At 46.1% G+C, this 18,487-nt stretch overlaps 1 protein-coding gene across 1 annotated transcript; it reads left to right on the top strand.

The window, feature by feature from the left end:
* Positions 1-14,316: 14,316 nt before the first annotated feature.
* Positions 14,317-16,166, top strand: LOC137428141 (uncharacterized). Its single transcript, XM_078777464.1, has 3 exons — positions 14,317-14,371; positions 14,475-15,233; positions 15,452-16,166. The coding sequence occupies exons 1-3, from the start codon at positions 14,317-14,319 to the stop codon at positions 15,520-15,522; spliced, it is 885 nt and encodes a 294-aa protein (XP_078633590.1). The 3' UTR covers positions 15,523-16,166.
* Positions 16,167-18,487: the final 2,321 nt, after the last annotated feature.

The following is an 18,487-nucleotide window of genomic DNA, read 5'->3' as shown; positions in this document are numbered from 1 at the left end:
CCGGGAATCAAGCCCGGAAGTGCGAGCGACGAGACCGCGATGAGACCGCGACGAGACCGCACCGAGACCGCACCGAGACCGCCACGAGACCGCAACAAAAACGAAACGAGGCTCACGCAGCCCGATCGCCACACCCTCAACACCTCCCTGATATGCATTGTCAGCTGTGAGACCTTATATAGACAGGTGTGTGCCTTTCCAAATCATGTCCAATCAATAGAATTTACCACACGTGGACTCCAATCAAGGTGTAGAAACATCTCAAAGATGATCAAGAGAAATGGGAGGCACCTGAGCTAAATTTCAAGTGTCATAGCAAAGGGTCTGAATACTTATGTAAATGTGATATTTCAGTTTGTTTGTTTTTTAATAAATTTACAAAACTTTCAAAAATCCTGTTTTCTCTTTGTCGTTATGGGGTATTGAGTGTAGATTGATGAGGGAAAAATGAATTTAACCGATTTCAGCATAAGGCTGCAACATAGCAAAATGTAAAAAAAGTGAAGGGGTCTGAATACTTTCTGAATGCACTGTATATACATGCATCCTTAATAATATAATAAATCCTTTCCTAAAAAAGTCTTTATAAACTATTGAGTATGGTATTGTTAAGTATTGTTAAGACTATAGTATTGTTAAGATTCATCAAAGAACTGAACTATTTCTATCTCATTAACAATACATCAGGGTTCAGGTCGGGCATTTGTCATCACAATGCATTTTATTAAATTAAAAGGACAAGGGACACAGGTTTCAATTTGAATGCCTGCGATAACTCTCCTACTCCTGGCTTGTAGAAGTCTTTATACTTCTACAGAGGTGAGAGGTCGATATGGGAATTGAGCCGATATGGAAACCAACGGCAATCAACACGATGAGGTCGATATGGAAATCCCAACGACCAAACAAGATGCACCTGGCGGACAGCCTCTTTGAGGACAAAATGGCGTATCGGCCTGTAATGGAGGCGCTTGCTTTCCCTCCAACAATCGCTCACTCTTGGTGATGAAACCAGAGACGCAGGTTTAATTGCAATCGCAATATGTGACGATGTCATTGTCATGTATGCAGTGCAAATATTCACCGTTGTATCCCTACACCGGGACCGGGTTGTATCCCTACGCCAGAGCTCGGATGGCGCTGCTGTGAATCGGGCCTTGATCGGCAGAGTGAATAAACGCGTACGACAATTGATCGTAGTTTGTCGAGATACTTTACATGGCGACGAGGATAAACATCTAGACCATGACTTCTTTCGGCCATATCGATGAATTCGACCCTCATGAGGGGGATTTTGACACGTATTCTGAGCGGTTGTCTTTCTACTTCAAGGCGAACGGCATCGCGACCGAAGGCCGGATGAAGGCCGTCTTCCTGTCCGTTTGCGGAGGTGAGACGTTCACACTCGTTAAAAACCTGATTCGGCCTCGGACAATCCAGGAGCTCACATATGCAGAGCTCAAGACCGCTTTGAAGGAACATTGCAACCCATCTCCTTCAGTCATCCTGTGTCGGTTTAATTTTTACATGTGCAGACAGCAGCAAGGTCAGTCGATCGCAGACTTCATTGCACACCTCAAAAAACCGTCACATCTGTGTGAGTTTGGGGACACGATCGATGACATGCTCCGTGATTTGCTGGTGGTTGGCATGTCCGATGACCGCACTCGTAGACGCCTGCTTTCTGAGAGAAGACTGACGTTCCAAAATGTCAGAGACACCGCCATTTCCATGGAAAGTGCTGAACGCAACGCTACAAGCATCGGTGCCACTCGCTCGTCTGGTACCAGCCCTGCTGTGAATCGGTTGGATCATGTTCAGCCAAAACGTTGGAACAAGGCTCCTCGTCAGAAGCCAGTGCAGTCTCAAACCCACAACAACTGTTTTCGGTGCAACGGAAAGCACCCTCCGGAGACGTGTCGGTTCAAAGATGCCACCTGCCATTTCTGTTCGAAAACTGGCCATATTGCTCCAGCTTGCATCACTCGCAAATCGGGAAAAGGAAAAGCTGCTGACAAGATTCATCAGTTTATCGGTTCGGAGGAACCTGAGCTTGACCAGGTGAGCTCTGTTTCCGAAAACTTAGAATCGTATGACCTGCTTCATATTGATTCTCACCATAGGCGGGACCCTCTTCTTGCCAATGTTGTCGTCAACAATCGACCATTGCAAATGGAGGTCGACACTGGTGCAGCCATCTCGCTCATCAGCCATGCTGTTTTCACAAACGTGTGGAGTGATGCTGACCGACCCCATCTGAAACCTACTACCTATGGACTCTCCACCTATACAGGTGAGAAGATTGTTCCCTGCGGTACATGTGACGTCACGGTGGGCTACGATAACCGTGAGTTTCACCTACCCCTGATCGTCATTCCTGGAAAGGGCCCTTCCTTACTCGGCAGGAACTGGTTGAGCATAATTCGACTGAAGTGGGAAAGCATTCATCAACTCCGGGCAGCCAACGTTTCTCCTACCGCAGCATACACACTCAAAAATGTGCTGGATACGTACCCGGATGTCTTCAAGGATGAGCTTGGAACCTTGAAAGGACATACGGCTAAACTCAGGGTTGACCGGGATGCCAATCCTATATTTTGCAGGGCTCGCCCAGTCCCTTTCGCCCTGCGTGAGCGGATTGACAAGGAACTGGATCATCTTGAAAATCTGGGGATCATCGAGCAAATCCAGTATGCCGAATGGGCGGCGCCCATCGTTCCGGTCATAAAATCGGACCAGTCCATCCGCATATGTGGAGATTATAAAATGACCGTGAACAGGTGTTCTTCAATGGATAAATATCCAATCCCGAGGATCGAAGACCTCTATGCTCGTCTCACGGGAGGCACGACTTTTACGAAACTCGATCTCAAATCCGCCTATCTACAGCTCTGCTTGGACGAGAATTCGAAACACTATCTTACCATCAACACGCATCGTGGGTTGTACAGGTACCACCGACTTAGTTTTGGAGTGAAATCTGCACCTGGAATTTATCAGCGTGTCATGGACAGTTTGTTTGCCGCCGAACGCAACGTCGTTTGTTACCAGGATGATATTCTGGTTACTGGTCATACGGACGCGGAACATCTACAGAACCTGGAGAGAGTTCTGAAGAAGATTTCGGACTCCGGCCTACGTTTGCGTCGAGACAAGTGCAAGTTTATGGTGCCATCAGTCACGTACCTGGGTCATACGATTGATGCCGAGGGTCTACACCCGACAGATGAGAAAGTCCGAGCTATCGAGGATGCTCCTGCTCCACGAGATGTGACCGAATTGAAGTCATACCTCGGTTTGCTTCAGTTCTATGGTCGTTACATCCCGAATGTGACCGACGTTTTGGGCCCCCTTTATCGGCTTTTGAGGAAAGGAGTCTCCTGGAGCTGGGGGTCTACTGAACAATCAGCATTCCAGACCTCTAAGGATCTGCTCAAATCGTCCAATGTTCTCGTTCATTTTGATCCAGAGAAGGATCTTGTGCTGACATGCGATGCCTGTCGGTATGGAGTGGGGAGTGTATTATCACACGTGATGCCTGATGGTATGGAAAGACCGGTTGCATTTGCATCCAGAACGTTGTCCCCGGCAGAGAAAAGCTATTCCCAACTTGACAAGGAAGGATTGGGAATCGTTTTCGGCGTCGGCAAATTTCGCCAGTACCTTCTTGGACATCATTTCACGCTTCGCACTGATCACAAGCCGCTGATCAGTCTGTTTGGTCCAACTAAGGCGACATCTGACACACTACCGCCCAGGATCATCCGCTGGTCCCTGTTTCTCGCTGTTTATGACTACACCATATGTTATAAGCCCGGTTCGTCTATCACAAATGCAGATGCCATGAGTCGGTTACTCCTTCCAGAATCCGTTGATGATTCGCCTACACCAGGATCCATTATCGCACTGATGGATCATCTGGAAGATTGTGCTGTCGATTCCGGCCAGATCCGCACTCATACTCGACGAGACCCCGTTCTGTCCAGAACTGTCCAGGCTGTACAGCTTGGATGGCATTTGCTACCTGAGGGTGACCCAGATTTTGCGGCTTTTAAAGCACGTAAAAACGAACTCAGCGTGGAAAATGGTTGCCTACTCTGGGGATGTCGTGTCGTGATCCCAAAAAATCTGCGTTCCAGGGTCATGGATGAAATCCATGACTGTCACCCCGGGATTGTGAAGATGAAGTCACTCGCCAGAAACTATGTGTGGTGGCCGAATCTTGATGCTGATATCGAACATCATGTTCGACATTGTTACCCCTGCCAGAGCACCCGGAATACACCTGCGAAAGCGCCACTGCATCCCTGGGAATGGCCCAGCGAACCGTGGCATCGCCTACATCTCGATTATGCCGGGCCTATTAACGGCAGCATGATTCTAATAATTACGGACGCGCACACAAAATGGATTGATGCCTATGTGACGCGTGGTACTACGTCAGCCATTGTCATCGAAAGACTCAGACGCTGTTTCGCCACTCATGGTCTGCCCAGGATGATCGTGAGTGATAACGGTTCGTGTTTTTCCAGTACCGAGTTTGCCAAGTTCACACGTCGGAACGGCATCAAACATAAGTTTGTCAGCCCACATCACCAGGCTTCAAATGGCTTGGCCGAACGATCCGTGGGAATCATCAAATCCGGATTGCAGAAACTTCAGGAGGGAACCCTGGAAACAAAGCTGTCTCGTCTCCTGTTCAAATACCGCATCACGCCACAATCAACAACCGGTGCAGCTCCGTCTGAGTTATTGATGAAACGACACTTGAGATCGACACTTGACAATCTCAAACCAGACATATCATCAAATGTTTATCAGAGCCAGCTTAATCAAAAGTTGGTGCACGATAAGACGTCCAACAGTCGATGTATCAACATTGGAGATCCAGTGTTTGCCCGAAATTTTGGTGCAGGTGCGACGTGGCTACCGGGGGACATCATCGAGAAGCCAGGTCCACTGTCCATTGTGATTCGCCTGCAGGACGGCCGCGAAATTCGTCGACATCAGGACCACATAACCTACCGTCACTGTGAGTCGATGGAGCCTGTAGCATCGTCACAGTCAGGACAACAGTTCGACCCGCCACTGCCGGAGATCGTCGTGGCCGCTCCAGCCGGCTCGGATGCCCCGAAAACCTCTGCAAACGCTACACCCTTCGTGGAGACCAAAGGAATCACCTCGGACTCTGTATCCACTGGTACACCGCGACCCAAAGGAATCACCTCGGACTCTGTATCCACTGGTACACCGCGACGCTCAATGCGTGAGAGAAAAGCACCCGACCGGTTGAATCTTTGAAGATGTTTTTTTTTCACGTTGACACATGTTCTATTTTCACGTATTTTCATTATTCTCATAACAGTTTGCACACATATTCTCACATGTTTTGGAAATGTTGCTTTTGAAATATCAATTCTGGAAATCTAGCACGTATTGCTCGTGGTAATTTTGGACTTAAAGGGGAGGATGTCATGTATGCAGTGCAAATATTCACCGTTGTATCCCTACACCGGGACCGGGTTGTATCCCTACGCCAGAGCTCGGATGGTGCTGCTGTGAATCGGGCCTTGATCGGCAGAGTGAATAAACGCGTACGACAATTGATCGTCGTTTGTCGAGATACTTTACAGTCATGGGCAATCCCTTTTCTGGGAAGCCTCAACTCATTCGCGACTAATATCAAAAAAGTCCACTCGCAGCCTCGATGCGACTTCCTCTCCCTGCAGATCGCCGCCTCTCTCTTCTCCCTTCCAGGTTCTTTGCCGCGTTTTCCCTTTTTCCATCACAAACATTTATTTTTATCTTTTACTGAAGTCATCTGCATTTCACACAGAAATCTTAACAACAATATTACCTGAAACTAAAAAATCCTACAGGTATATAATAACAACAACGGTGGAAGTGACGGATCCGAAACACATGTATAAATAATTCGTTTGTAGCGACCCATGGGTCCCCCAAGCAAGACCAGCATCAGAATCTCCTTGCTCCAGCCGGTGACGTCACCGGCGGGGAACCGCGGCGCCAGAGTGGCTGGTCACGTGACCACCAAAGCGTGCCGCGCGTGCGGGTATAATCAGCTACACCTGTTGATCACGTGACCACCGAAGCACGCCTCGCCTGAGAGGCGTGGTTTTCGGTTTCGGTTTCGGTTTCTGGTTGTGCTTTATAATGCAGCCCAATAAACGGGCTTTTGAGGTTCCCGAGTTGGTTTTGAGAATTAATATCTTCTCGGACGAGGTTATGTCTTGCCCGTCATTTTGTCCGTCTCATGCTGGAGCCCGGGCTCCTTCACGTTCCTCATTGAGTTTCTGCACCCCCATTCGACCTCCCCCAACCCTTTGGTAATTTGTGAACCTGCCACCCTTTGTCGTTCACCACGTCCATCAGCCTAGACTCTTGCACAAAATGGCACGAGGAGCAGCATCAGATGAAAGACAGTTCTGAATTGAAAGTGCAATCCCAGTCTACAGTAAGAAAGCAGACCCCATGTTACAGCCTCATAATGAACTACCCAATGATTTTCAGATCCTTCGTCACAACAGGTTCCTGGGGGTAAGGTAGTATGCAGGTGTGCTGGTCCACAAATGAGAGCAATACTCTATTGTGCTTACCACAAGCACCAGGTGCTCAATTTGTGCAAAAAATTATAAATATATAGATGCACAAGATAATAATTACTATCATGATTTTTCACATTGGCCCAGTGTACAAGGTTCGTTTTACATAGACAACCATTCAAATTAGTCGATGTGACAATTTCTCCATATTTCCCTTGCACCTGAAAATGTGGACCAGGATACTTTGTCGACTGAGAAAATGTATTGTTGCAGTTGAGAAATAAAAGAAACCCCTTCTAGTTAATTCCACGACAACATGTAGCCTGCATTTGTCAGTTATTTCTTATTAAATGTAAAGATTAGCTCCTTTTCCATTGTGTAGTAATTAAAGGTGCACATATGCGTTGAGTTAGGCAAGGTTCCAACCCCTCGTGTTGTTGAAGAAGACGTTGGTTCATGGGTGGGCAAGAACGATCTACGTGGAACCTTCCGGAGGGAGGCATGGTCGAATGATAGCACGTAACCGGCAGCGGCGAGTCGGGGTTCGTGGGACCTTCCAGAAGGGCATTCTCTCGCTCCCACCCCCAACCCCCCCTCCACCCGATAAAAGGCAGAGCTGGTCATCCGTCGTGCTGGTCTTCCTTCATGCTGGTCTTCCTCCGCTGGTCTTCCTTCGCTGGTCTTCCTTTGTGCTGGTCTTCCTTCGTGCTGGTCTTCCTTCGCTGGTCTTCCTTCATGCTGGTCTTCCTTCGTGCTGGTCTTCCTTCGTGCTGGTCTTCCTTCGCTGGTCTTCCTTCATGCTGGTCTTCCTTCATGCTGGTCTTCCTTCATGCTGGTCTTCTTTCATGCTGGTCTTCCTTCGTGCTGGTCTTCCTTCGTTCTGGTCTTCCTTTGCTAGTCTTCCTCCACTGGTCTTCCTTTGTGATGGTCTTCCTTCACTGGTCTTCCTTCGTGCTGGTCTTCCTTTGTGCTGGTCTTCCTTCGCTGGTCTTCCTCCGCTGGTCTTCCTTCGTACTGGTCTTCCTTCGCAGGTTTTCCTCCGCTGGTCTTCCTTTGTGCTGGTCTTCCTTTGCTGGTCTTCCTCCGCTGGTCTTCCTCCACTGGTCTTCCTTCATGCTGCTCTTCCTTTGTGCTGGTCTTCCTTTGCTGGTCTTCCTCCGCTGGTCTTCCTCCACTGGTCTTCCTTCGTGCTGGTCTTCCTTTGTGCTGGTCTTCCTTCGCTGGTCTTCCTCCGCTGGTCTTCCTTCGTGCTGGTCTTCCTTCGCAGGTTTTCCTCCGCTGGTCTTCCTTTGTGCTGGTCTTCCTTTGCTGGTCTTCCTCCGCTGGTCTTCCTCCACTGGTCTTCCTTCATGCTGCTCTTCCTTCACTGGTCTTCCTTCGTGCTGGTCTTCCTTCACTGGTGCTCCTTCGTGCTGGTCTTCCATCATGCTGGTCTTCCTTCGTGCTGGTCTTCCTTTGTGCTGGTCTTCCTTCACTGGTCTTCCTTCGCTGGTCTTCCTCCGCTGGTCTTCCTTCGTGCTGGTCTTCCTTTGTGCTGGTCTTCCTTCGCTGGTGTTCCTTCATGCTGGTCTTCCTCCGCTGGTCTTCCTTCGTGCTGTCTACTGGATCAACCCATGTGCTACGCACAGGAACTGCCCTCACTCGAATCAGCGTCCACCAGTCCTCCTGGTACGAGTCTAACCGATGTGATTTATCCCCTGTGTGCGAGTGTGCCAGGCGCCTGTGTCGGAAATAGGAAAGGATTTATGATATGCCTGCTTCTCGTCCTTTTTCTGTGCTTTTTGTAAATAAAGGCTGGTACCTTTTATTTCTTCTCGACCTGCTCGTGTGCGTCTTTTCCCCATGGACCCAGCATCGTTCGAACCGAATTCGGTTGCTCGTTTAGGTCCATAGATAACGTAATGTAAAAACGCGACCCACACCATGTGATTCGCTCGGCGCGCCTGATTGAACGAGGTGTGGGATCGCGAGGGATTCAATCCTCGGCCTTCCAGGTCACGTGGTCTCGAAGGTATTCAGATCACGGCGGCCAACCCTTCGGCCCTTGTTTTGGAGATTGGTGATTGCTGATTGTAGTTGCCCCACAACCCGCCGGGCATGAGCTTCGTCACAGTCGACGGCCCGTGGACCCGGTGTCTGTGGGGAAATGGGGTCTTAACCCCCCCTTAGTACGTCGACAGACACGGGATCCGCAACAGTATATTTGACATGAATTGAATCATTTATTCGATCGGTGAGTATTTTGCCACTGATGTACTGTGCTTTCAGAGACATAAGGAGGTAATGGAGATCAAAGAACCTGAAATAGGCCAGATCTCGATTTGAACCCAAACCAGACTTGATCTGCTAAACAGAAACTCATAGGTTCAATTGGGAAATAGAAACCGCACTGAAACTTTCCTCCTTCATGATGTCTGTGATTCCTTAATATCTCTCCCTGGTTACTCCCTCCTCCGGTATGATAGACCTGAGCCTCGTCCTGGAGGTGGGGTTGCTATCTTTATCAAAAACTATCAAAACAAACCCCCCCCCCCCCAAAAACTCCCCTTCAAATCTCCCCCCGACCATCTTTCTACAATTCTCCCCCCTTCCCCCTCAAAGCTGCCTCCTCCCCACTTCGTCTCCCTTCTATCTCATACCTCCACCTCCTCCAACCTTCTACATTGCTCTGCCCCCCTCCCACCTCAAACAACCTCTCACTGTGCCTCATCCCATCACCATCAAACCTTTTGTCCTCCTCATTCTTCCCCTTCTCCTTACTCTTCTGCAATCTCTGACACACCATCAACAGCTCTGCCTACCTCCCCCTCTCACCCTTCATCTTACCCTACCCCTCCCCTTTCCTTCCCTGTCCTGCACCCGATGCTCCCCCTCCCTCTTCCTTACGGTACAGAACTCAAACATCCGGGGCCTTCGCTCAAACCTGATTGATCTCTCCATACAGGTTGATTCTGACAAACCAGACGTAATCTGCTTTACAGAAAATCTCCTCCTTCAAGATGTCTCTGATTCCTTAATGTATCTTCCTGGTTACTATCTCCTCCGGTGTGATGGACCTGAGCCCTGTCCTGGTGGTGGGGTGGCTATCTTTATCAAAAGCTCTCTCACTCACTCTCCTTGCACTGCCCTCTCTCCACCTCCCCCCAGGAGTTCCTCTGGCGACAGCTTCCCCTTTGCCTCCACCTTTTGTTCATACAGTGCATTCAGAAAGTATTCAGACCCCTTCACTTTTTTCACATTTTGTTATGTTGCAGCCTTTTGCTGAAATCATTTAAATTCATTTTTTCCCTCATCAATCTACACTCGATACCCCATAATGACAAAGAGAAAACAGGATTTTAGAAAGTTTTGCAAATTTATTAAAAATAAAAAACTGAAATATCACATTTACAGTCACGTGAAAAAGTAAGTACACCCCATGTAAAGTTTTGACTTTTTCAACATATTTCAACATACAACAACAACAACAACAACATGCATTTTAAGGCAATTTTCCCTGCTAGAGCGGGGGTTAGCCTTGCGGTCCCCATGACAATCTTCTCCATTTTGCCCTATTTTCTGCATCTCTCCTTGTTAACCCCCTTGCCCGCATTTCTTCTTCCACCATCTTTAGCCAAGTCTTTCTCGGTCTTCCGCGTCCTCTACTTCCTTCTACATTAACTTACATCACTCTTCTCAACCAGTCACTTTCATCCTTCCTCAATACATGACCAAACCATCTCAACCTGTTCCTCTTCACAGCATCAATCACAGGCAATATTCCCATCATCTTTCGCAATTCATCATTTGTCCTCCTCTCTCTCAACGATACTCCGCACATCCATCGAACCATTCGCATTTCCACCCTTTCCAGCCTTCGTTGCTGCTCTACGTTCATTACCCATGTCTCGCTCCCATAAATCATAACACTTCTCACACATGTAGCATACACCTTTCCCTTCAGCTTCAGCGACACTCTCCTCCTCATCAGCACGCCACTCAGTTCCCGAAACTTCTTCCATGCACATCTCACTCGAGCAACCGTTGCCGAGTCTGATCCACCTTCTCCATTCAGCATGTCTCCGAGGTAGCAAAATGTTTTCACACCTTCCAGCTTCACGCCATCTCCAAGATCCAACTCAACATTTCCTCCATCTGCAGCTCCCTCTGCGCACACCTTACATTTGAATGTAGCTGCCACACTGGTTAATGACCCTCTCAGACCACTACATTTTTGATGAACCCACTCAGCGCACATTGTACACTGAATGGAGTTCACTCCGACACCCTTCCTGCACACAGCACACGGCCACTTCCCAGTTCTTTCCACCTCACCACATGCTTTACCACTTGCCATCACCTTTGTCTTTCCGATATTCACCTTCAGACCTTTTGTCTCCATACATTCCTTCCACTTGTTCATCTTTTCCTTCAGTCCATCCATACTTTCCGCAATCAACACCAGATCATCTGCATACAACAACTCCCACGGTAAACCCTCCTTTACGTTCTGAGCCAGCACCTCCATCACAGCTACAAATAGTAGTGGACTTAGTACCGACCCCTGATGCACTCCCACCTTCACCTCAAACTCACCACTGTTCCCGTCCTTCGTCCTTACAGCTGTGCGTGCTCTTTTGTACATTGCCATCACTACTCTGATCAACCATTCCTCCACTCCTAACTTCCTCAATGCCCATGGTCTGTATATTTCAACATACAGCTATTTTATTTTCATTTCAACAATATTGATAGATAAAGGTGATATAATAAAACAAATATCATGAAACATTTACATTTTGTAGTCCATTGTATAATTTAAATAAACATAAATGCAAATTTCACATGTGGAAAAAGTAAGTACACCCCTACATTTATCACTACTTCAAACACCTAAAATTTGAATCAGGTGCACCAGCTCAGGTGCAAATGGTTAGAACATCTTTAGAGAGGATCTTGGAGGAACCTGTCTTATTTAAACCTCAGACATTTAGTTTGGTTTGCTCTTTGTTGTTGAAGTGTGCGGCGTCACCATGCCTAGATCAAAAGAGCTCTCTGAGGCCTTCAGAAAGAAGGTTATAGATGCCTACGAGTCTGGGAAGGGATTTAAAAAGATCTCCAAACAATTTGAAATCAATCATTCGACTGTCCGGAAGATCATCCACAAGTGGAGAAGATTCCAAGCAACTGCCAACTCGTTCAGGCCAGGCCGCCCCAGCAAGTTCAGCCCGAGACCAAACCGCAAGATGCTGAAAGAAGTCTCTAAGGACCCCAGAATGTCATCACGCGACCTACAGGTAGCTCTTGCCACTGATGATGTCAAAGTGCACGAGTCTACCATTAGAAAGAGGCTGCACAAATTTGATCTACATGGGAGGTGTGCCAGGAGGAAACCTTTGCTGTCCAGAAAGAACATCAGGGCAAGACTAAAGTTTGCCAATGAACACCTAGGCAAAGACCAGCACTTCTGGAACAATGTGCTCTGGACAGATGAGTCAAGGTAGAGCTATTTGGCCACAGTACCAGAAGACATGTTTGGCGAAAACCAAAGACAGCATTTGACCACAAGAACCTGATACCAACTGTAAAGCATGGTGGTGGAAATATTATGGTTTGGGGCAGCTTTGCTGCTTCAGGGCCTAGGCAGCCCACCATCATATAATGCACTATGAATTCTTCATTGTACCAGAGGGTGCTTGAGGATTATGTAAGGCCATCTGTCGGAGAGTTTAAGCTGAACCGAAGGTGGACCTTGCAACATGACAATGACCCAAAACATACAAGTAAATCCACCAAGGAATGGCTGAAACGAAAGAAATGGAGGGTTCTGGAATGGCCAAGTCAAAACCCGGATCTAAATCCAATCGAGATGTTGTGGGGGGATTTGAAACGAGCTGTGCATGCAAGAAACCCCTCAAACATCGCACAGCTGAAAGAATTTTGCATGGAGGAATGGGCAAAAATTTCTCCCAGTCGATGTCAGAGACTGATAGACAGTTATAAGAAACCTCTACTTGAGGTTATTTCTGCCAAAGGGGGCAATACCACCTATTAGAGCAAAGGGTGTACTTACTTTTTCCACATGTGAAATTTGCATTCATGTTTATTTAAATTATACAATGGACTACAAAATGTAAATGTTTCAAGACATTTGTTGTATTATATCACCTTTATCTATCAGTATTGTTGGAATGAAGATCAAATAGCTGCATGTTGAAATATGTTGAAAAAGTCAAAACTTTACATGGGGTGTACTTACTTTTTCACGTGACTGTTTTTCAGGTCTCACAGCTGACAATCCACATCAGAGTAAAAACCAAGCCTATGAGGTCGAAGGAACTGCCTGCAGAGCTCAGAGACAGGATTGTGTCGAGGCACAGATCTGGGGAAGCCTACAAAAAAATTTCTGCTGCATTGAAGGTTCTCAAAAGCATGGTGGCCTCCATAATTCTTAAATGGAAGAAGTTTTAAACAATCAGGGCTCTTCCTAGAGCTGGCCGTCCGGCCAAACTGAGCAATCGGGGGAGAAGGGCCTCGGTAAGAGTTGACCAAGAACCCGATGGTCACTCTGGCTGAGCTCCAGAGAACCTGTGTGGAGATGAGAGAAACTTCCAGAAGGACAACCATCACTGCAACACTCCACTGATCTGGGCTTTATGGCAGAATGGCCAGACGGAAGCCTCTCCTCAGTGAAAGACACATGAAAGCCCACAGAAGATTGTTTCTCACAGTCTGAGAGTCCTTTCGGTGCTTTTTTGCAAACTCCAAGCGGGCATCCTCCATCATGTGAAGTCCTTCCTTGGCACACCTGAGCTCCTCACCACATACAAGGCTTTCATCCGCAGCTCAATGGAATACTGCTCTCCCCTCTGGTCTGGTGCTCCTGCCTCACACCTAGCTCGTCTTCACGCTGTTGAAAACAAAGCGTTCAAAATCATTGGAATCTCCCGCGATGAAGCTAATTCTGAGGGCCTTTCACTCACTCAACGCAGGCAGGTTGGTGGTCTTTCTGTCTTCTAACGACTCCTCTCCGGCCTTGCCACCCCAGCTCTCTCTGTGCTCTGTCCCCCAAATATTCCTACAGGTCACTCAAGATCTCCCAGCAACCCTCTTCTGGTGAAACTGCCAAAATCAAGACTCTGTGCTCACCTTCACTCCTTCATTCCTCTTTTCTCCCGCCTCTGGAACAAACTCCCTCGCTCTCTTCAGTCCCACTCCTCCCTCCAGTCTTTAAAACAGCTGTTCACCACCATCTTTTATCTTCCCCCATCCAAAACCTTGATCTTTTCTACCCCCGTTAATTAACCCCAGATCCACTTTTTAGAAATTCCAACTTCTTTCCTGGAAGTCCTTGCTGTGTCCACGTGTTTTTTAACCTCTCCCACCTCCACCCCCTCCCCCTTCCAATGCCTCCCCCCCCCCCCAAGCCCTCTCCCTCCCACAGATCTCCCGATGTCCCTGCTCTCCATTTTGTCTCCCACTCCCTTTATCATATGTTTTATGTTTTATGTGTCAGTTTGTCTTTTTGTGATCAATGTTAACTCTTACACGAGCCTCAATCTTGAACACAAATTTTTTTTTAAAATGTGGATCATCATCCGGGTAAGATAATTTTTAAAAACTTTGAAAAGTGATTCTTCACCATTGAGAGATCGGGCCGAAAAGGACACTTAACACGGTATTTGAAAAAGTTATGGATGGATAATGACAAAACTTGGTGGATGAGTTGGGTAAGTGACAAGAACAAGCCGATTCGATTTCGGTTCAGGTTCGGATGCAAATCAAGCCCATCAGTGGGAAAGAAAACAAAAATGGTCAGTCTCGCAGGGGTATGTGCTCCACCGAGCGCCGTGCTAGTTTGGTCTTGGTGTAGCTTTTCAAACCTCGTTTAGGAGGCATTTGCATGTTTCCTTGCACATGTATCTTTAACAGGATATGATGATGATCGATATAGACATCGAACCAGTAACTATTCGACTGTTTGTATTTCAGGAAATAACAACTTCAAGAAGCTGCCCTTCGAAGCACTCAAGAATTATCCACGAGTTGAAAGTGTGGGCTTGGAGAACAACCAGATTTCAATGATACACGGGAAAGCATTTGCTGCTTCCAAGAAAATCAAGCTGTTGAACCTTTACAGCAACGACCTCCATAATCTTCCGAACAATGTTTTTAAGTACATTCCTCGTCTTCAGTTCCTGCTTCTCGGCCTCAACCAAATCCTTGACATCAACTCCTACACATTTACAGGTCTTGAGAGCCTCACTGACTTGGACATGCCAATGAATAACGTAAGTAAGCTTCCTTCAAATGTCTTTCAGCATCTTCCCAAACTGAAGATCCTCGACTTAGCGATGAACAAAATTTCCAGCATTTCGACCGAAGCTTTCACAGGTCTTGAGGAGTTGGACTTTCTCAACCTTGCTGGAAACAAGCTGACAGATATTCAGGAGAGCACCTTTGCATCACTAACGAAGCTTGAAATGCTTGTTTTGGATAACAATGCGCTGGAGAGCCTGACGACTGGAATGTTCCTGGGTTTGAAGAACCTTCGTGAACTGTATGTGAGCAACAATCGGCTGGAGGGACTTCCACGCGATACCTTCAAGCATGTACCACGTCTATCCAAGATGGCACTGAACAGCAACCGTCTCAAGTCCATGGATGGAGAAGCTTTGTCCAGGCTCAAAGGTAAAACAAGGTGATTGGGATGTCTGCCTTGCTCCCTAAACATAGTGCTGTGTTGGATGGACTTGAGGAAAATATGTCCAGCTTTGTATGAGCGGTGTCTAACTGTGTTGTCATTATTTTGTTTATGTCCAGTCAATGCCATTTATAATGCAAAAGTTTATCATCTGGAGATACTTGCAGTTGAAAAATTTGTATTTTGTACAATCCCATGTGTACAGAACTCTCATTGGCCTACCTACATGGTAATCCCTTGGTGTGTGACTGCAAAGTGACATCTCTCCTGAAGTAGTTGTCAAGCAGCCAGGTCAAGGCCTTTCCTGGTGCAGTGCTCCGCTGCTGGGAACCAGCCGAACACCGTGGCAAGGAGCTGAAGAGCCTGCAGCGATCACAACTCAAGTGCTTGGCCTGAAATGTTGAAAAACAACCCAAAAAAGGAAATCAATAACACAAATGCAGAGACAAACGAAATTGATTTTCATGTCACTGATTCACTCTTCTCACGAGACGTGGAAGGTTAATTTCCCAAATTAATAGATTGACGGTCTTGATCAGAAAGGCCAATAAATATTCCAGCCAAGTTTAGTTACATCATTATTGAGGATATTGAAAGCATTTGAAGACTTATTTTGAGCTGGTTAGGTCACGGCAATGTAAAGCAAACCTGAGTAAAGAAACATCGCTTTAACCTGCCTCCTGCTTGCTAACAGCTTTTGATTTAACAATTATTCTTTTCCTCGTGGATTTGTACAGTCTCTTTCTACGCAGGGTTCTTGTTGAGGGATGTTTGACATTTTATTCTTCATTAGCCTGGTGTTGGCTTAGCGGTTAGGGTGCCGGCTTGGGATCCGAGGATCCTGGGTTCGAATCCCGTTCGATCGCTGAATTAACGCCAGGGGGGTTGACTCAGCCTGCTCATCCTTCCGAGGTCGGCAAATTGAGTACCAGCTTGCTGGGATGAATGATCATGGTGTGTACCCCGATTTAGAATAGGTACACCGTATCCCTGCGCATCGTAAGAGGCGACCAAGGGTTGGCGTCAGGAAGGGCATCCGGCCATAAAAACATTGCCTCAAAACAGGGAACCATGATTGCCAAGGGGCCCGCAAGGCTAACCCCTGCTCGAGCGGGGAAAATGGCCTTAAAACGGTCATTCATTTTCATTCATTCACGGCGAGTGCAATGATCATGATAATCTTTCCTGATAACTATAACCTACACTCACTATAACCTACATTCAATAAAATTGATCTTACCAATGTCGTTTGTGCAGAGCACACTTCCTTATACAGTGGTGGCCACAAAGGCCCTGTGCATAATGGTGTGTCGTCTGTTACTTATTACTTGCAAAATCGAAGATTTTTCAAGTATATTGGCCGGTTGCGTTTGTTACTTGGCAATTTTTTTTTCCCCAACTATGTTGATCACTCCGGTTTGTGTGTGTGTTTGCTTGTTTGTGTGTGTGTGTGTATGTGTGTTTGCTTGTTTGTGTGTGTGTGTGTGTGTGTGTGTGTGTGTTTGTCTGTCCACTCACATACTTGCCTACAGGTCACAATTTGAAACCGATCTTCACAAAACTTCACTGAGGTCGTGGTCCGACAAAATCCTATATATTTTTGAGGTCAAAACGTCAACATAGGCCAAAGGTCAACCACTTTTTTCAAATTTCTAAAATCCTCAATTTTAATCCGATTGACTTGAAATTTGAATAGGATTTACATATCGGCTAACTGAATTCAACCACAAACTATTTTTGAGATCAGTGTAGGCCAAAAGGTCAACACAGGGCAAAGGTCAACCACTTTTTTTTTAATTTCTAAAATCCTCAATTTTCATCCGATTGACTTGAAATTTGAATAGGATTTACATAATGGCTAACTGAATTCAACCACTAACTATTTTTGAGTGTTTTGGGTCTTTGGGGTCTTCCTGGTTTTTGGGTCTTCGGGATGTTTTCAGTCTTCGGGGTCTTTGGGGTATTCAGGGGCTTTTGTGTGTTTTGGTTCTTCGGGGTATTTTGGGTCTTCAAGGTCTTTTGGGTCTTCAGGAACCTTGGTGGTTTTAAGTGTCTTGGGGGACTTAAAGGGTCGTCAAAGGTCTGAGGGGTCTCAGCAGTCTAAACGTAATTAAGAGTTCACGGACTGTGTTTTGTGTGTTAATTTTATTTTGAGAAGAAGAATAAGACGTTTGGATCCATATAAACATAACCATGTACGTTTGCTCTATTATAAGATGTACATATATTATATTATATATATATATATATATATATATATATATATATATATATATATATATATATATATATATATATATATATAGATATATATATATATATATATATATATATATAGATATATATATATATATATATATATATATATATATATATATATATATATACATATGTATATGTATATACAGACTTGGCATTTAATATGGAATATTTTTTTTGTGGGGGTGAACTTACTTTTCAAGATGTCTTAGAACCAAAAGTTCATTGGAATTATGTTGAAATTATTCTAGATTTTGTTAATGTGACGTTTAAAAGAAACAAAAACCACATTTGACATTTCGAAACAAATAAATTGATCCTTGAAAGTGATATAAACTGATATCGAACTCAATTCATGGACAGTAATGTGTTAAACTTTTGTACGTTTTCCAGAAGTATCTCTTTATTTTGCACATTAGGCAAAAATTTTTTTAACAAAAACAAAAGTTAAATTACGACTGGGATTACGGACAGTAAAATTACAGTTCAGTACTTCGTGTAACCCCCACGAGCATTCAGGAGAGCACGTACACGTTGAGGCATGCTGTTCACGAGCTTTGCCAAGGTTTGGACAGGAATCGCTTGCCATGCAGTGACAATAGCCTGCTGCAATTCACGCACAGAGGTCGGCTGCTGGTCCAAGTGGTCGATTTGACGCGTTAATTCTGCCCACAAGTTCTCTATCGGATTCATATCCGGGGACATGGCAGGCCACTCCATATGCTCTACACCACGGTCAGCAAGAAAGTGTTGGATCATGCGAGCATGATGAGGCCATGCATTGTCATCTTGGAAGACAAAGTTTCCTCGAAAGGCTGCACGAACAAATGGAAGCAATGTTTCTTCCAGAATGGCCCTGTACTTCAACTGGTTCAGGTTTTCATTCAGAACAACCAGGTCAGTTTTGCCCCCTGCATGAAAAGCAGCCCAAACGGTCACCCCACCACCTCCAGCTTGGACTCTTGGCACTATACAATCTTTG

This window comes from Myxine glutinosa, chromosome 5 (genome assembly GCF_964187855.1).
Source record: "Myxine glutinosa chromosome 5, kmMyxGlut1.1, whole genome shotgun sequence".
Lineage (NCBI taxonomy): Eukaryota > Metazoa > Chordata > Myxini > Myxiniformes > Myxinidae > Myxine > Myxine glutinosa.
Note: the sequence above shows the minus strand (reverse complement) of the source record. Positions and strands in the feature narration are given on the sequence as shown.